The sequence below is a fragment of the Phacochoerus africanus genome, chromosome 3 (genome assembly GCF_016906955.1).
Source record: "Phacochoerus africanus isolate WHEZ1 chromosome 3, ROS_Pafr_v1, whole genome shotgun sequence".
NCBI lineage: Eukaryota > Metazoa > Chordata > Mammalia > Artiodactyla > Suidae > Phacochoerus > Phacochoerus africanus.
The window spans coordinates 148,779,704-148,783,215 of record NC_062546.1 but is presented as its reverse complement, the minus strand read 5'-3'; the positions used below and the strand labels follow the sequence as shown (position 1 = coordinate 148,783,215).

Sequence of the window (3,512 nt, the reverse complement as noted above, 5' to 3'; positions counted from 1 at the left end):
AAAGACGGAAGCTCTCCTCTAATTCGGGGAGAATACCAAGTTAACTTTCCTCTTTTTCCATTACCGTTTCTTTCACCTAAACAAAGTGGAACGACACTACGTGTATGCATTGCACGGGGTACACGGCTCACAAATGCAGGGACTTGGAACCTTAAAACTTCCCCGCGCCACACAGTGAGGTGACACAACAGGCAGCCAACAACCCTCATTTACCATTAGAAGGGAAGGCGACTGCAACCACTTCTTCCAGCACTTAAGGGTCTGTCCAGCAGACACTACGCCTCCCTGCATACAGCGCGACCACGCCCAGTCGCCGGCGCGACCGGACCGGTGCATGCCGGGAAGTCGAGTTTCCGACTCTGGAAGTCGCGGAGGTGTTTCTTCTCCCCTCTTCCTAATGTCGCCCACGCTCTGGAGTCTTCAGAGATCAGGCAAATAAGAGGGACACTCACATTAGTAAGTTTTTTTAATCCCAGGTTGGTCGTTCCACTGCAAAGTAACTTTAGGAGCACGCCAAAAAAAAAAACAAAAAAAACAACCGTTCTTTCTCAGTCTTCCGTTTCCGGTTGCCTTGTTGCTGTGGAAACGAGCACACACATTCTCTGCGGCGGTTATGGCGGGGCTGGGTGGTGCGCAGATCCCCGACGGGGAATTCACCACTGTCGTGTACCGCCTCATCCGGGATGCCCGCTACGCCGAGGCCGTGCAGCTGCTGGGCGGAGAGCTCCAGGGGAGCCCCAAGAGCCGCGCCGGCTTGTCGCTGCTGGGCTACTGCTACTACCGCCTACAGGAGTTCGCCCTGGCGGCCGAGTGCTATGAGCAGCTGGGCCAGCTGCACCCAGAGCTGGAGCAGTACCGCCTGTACCAGGCCCAGGCCCTGTACAAGGCCTGCCTTTACCCGGAGGCCACCCGCGTGGCCTTCCTCCTGCTGGACAACCCCGCCTACCACAGCCGGGTCCTCCGTCTCCTAGCGGCGATCAAGTACAGCGAGGGCGATCTGCCAGGGGCCAGGAGTCTGGTGGAGCAGCTCCTGAGTGGAGAAGGGGGAGAAGACAGGGGGGGCGAGAACGAGCTGGATGGCCAGGTCAACCTGGGGTGTTTACTCTACAAGGAGGGACACTACGAGGCTGCATGTTCCAAGTTCTTTGCGGCCTTACAGGCTTCAGGCTACCGGCCTGACCTTTCCTACAACCTGGCTTTGGCCTATTACAGCAGCAGGCACTATGCCCCGGCACTGAAGCACATCGCCGACATTATTGAGCATGGCATCCGTCAGCACCCAGAGCTGGGTGTGGGCATGACGACCGAGGGCATTGATGTTCGAAGTGTGGGCAACACCTTAGTTCTTCACCAGACTGCTCTGGTGGAAGCCTTCAACCTCAAGGCCGCCATAGAATTCCAGCTGAGAAACTATGAGGCGGCCCAGGAAGCCCTCACTGACATGCCACCTAGGGCAGAGGAAGAGTTAGACCCTGTGACCTTGCACAACCAGGCGCTCATGAACATGGATACCAGGCCTACAGAAGGGTTTGAAAAGCTACAGTTTTTGCTCCAGCAGAATCCTTTTCCTCCAGAGACCTTTGGCAACCTGTTGCTGCTCTACTGTAAATATGAGTATTTTGCTCTGGCCGCAGATGTCCTGGCAGAGAATGCCCATTTGACCTACAAGTTCCTCACACCCTATCTCTATGACTTCTTGGATGCCTTGATCACTTGCCAGACAGCTCCTGAAGAGGCTTTTATCAAGCTTGATGGGCTGGCAGGGGTGCTGACTGAACAGCTCCGGAGACTCACCATACAGGTGCAGGAAGCAAGACACAATAGAGATGATGAAGCTGTCAAAAAGGCAGTGAATGAATATGATGATGCTCTTGAGAAGTATATTCCTGTGTTAATGGCCCAGGCCAAAATCTACTGGAACCTTGAAAATTACCCGATGGTGGAAAAGATCTTCCGCAAATCTGTAGAATTCTGTAATGACCATGACGTGTGGAAGCTGAATGTGGCTCATGTTCTGTTCATGCAGGAAAATAAATACAAAGAAGCCATAGGTTTTTATGAGCCCATCGTCAAGAAGCACTATGACAACATCCTGAATGTCAGTGCTATTGTATTGGCTAACCTGTGTGTGTCTTATATCATGACAAGTCAAAATGAAGAAGCTGAGGAGCTGATGAGGAAGATTGAAAAAGAGGAGGAGCAGCTCTCCCATGATGACCCTGATAAGAAAATCTACCATCTCTGCATTGTGAATTTGGTGATTGGGACGCTTTATTGTGCCAAAGGAAATTATGACTTTGGTATTTCTCGGGTTATCAAAAGCTTGGAGCCTTATAATAAAAAACTGGGAACTGATACCTGGTATTATGCCAAAAGATGCTTCCTCTCATTATTAGAGAACATGTCAAAACACACGCTCATGCTTCGTGACAGTGTCATTCAAGAATGTGTCCAGTTTTTAGAACACTGTGAACTTTATGGCAGGAACATACCTGCCATTATTGAACAACCCCTGGAAGAAGAAAGAATGCACATTGGAAAGAATACGGTCACATATGAATCCAGACAATTAAAAGCCTTGATTTATGAGATTATAGGATGGAATATGTAGTAATATCTGATAGTGGCTTCTAATGGCTTTATATCTATGGTTTTCACTGTTTTATCTGTAGTTAGCTCTTAATAATCTTTACGTTTGTTACATGTTGAACTTTGTACACTTTAAAATTATAAAATAATTTTTTAAAAAATCTTTACAAAATCAAACATAAGAGCTCTTACACCTAGAGAGATTTATGAAAAATTCAAAACTGCATGGGGACAATGTCTTAGAACTTGTTAGCACCTATGTTCTCTCTCCTCTGTTGTTATTTGTGCTTTGTTTATTTTTTAGAGTCCTTGAACAAGGATTATGTTATTCAGGGACTTAGTACTATGAAGCCCAGAACTCAGTAGTTAAGGTATTGTATTTCTAGGCTTTTAATAACTATCTCAGGGATTGTGTGTCTTTTCGCACAATCTACCCTCATAAGTTATTGATTTGTAATGAGTATATATTTTAGGGTTTAGGAAGTTTTGTAGAGCTTTTCAGTGTAAATGTAATGCTTTTTGTAATCAAAATATCTTACATTATAAGTTTATTTATTTTTAATGTACAAGAATCAGTAGGAAATCTTGTACCCTGAACAAGATTATGGTGCTGTGGTATAGAGACAATAAACAATTGTCAAAACAAAAATTTTACATGGTTTTCTTCTGTTCCATTTGTTAATAATTTGAATATATGAACTGGATAAACTGTTAACTGTTTTCCATCACTCTGCTCTCATTTATCTTTCAACATTGAAGAATAACAGAAGTATTGTAAGAACCCAGTTCTTCTTTTTCTTTCTTTCTTTCTTTTTTTTTTCTTTTTTTTTTTTTTTTCAAGCCACAGTTGCAACCTACACTGTAGCTGTGGCAATGCTGGATTCTTTAATCCACTATGCCAGCCCCCGGATTGAACCTGCATC

General features: G+C 45.7%; 1 protein-coding gene across 1 annotated transcript; it reads left to right on the top strand.

Annotated features, from left to right (window-relative positions):
- Window positions 1-347: 347 nt before the first annotated feature.
- Window positions 348-3,231, top strand: IFT70B (intraflagellar transport 70B). The gene has a single exon (XM_047772956.1). It carries the CDS (start codon window positions 614-616, stop codon window positions 2,609-2,611), a length of 1,998 nt encoding a protein of 665 aa, XP_047628912.1. The 5' UTR covers window positions 348-613; the 3' UTR covers window positions 2,612-3,231.
- Window positions 3,232-3,512: the final 281 nt, after the last annotated feature.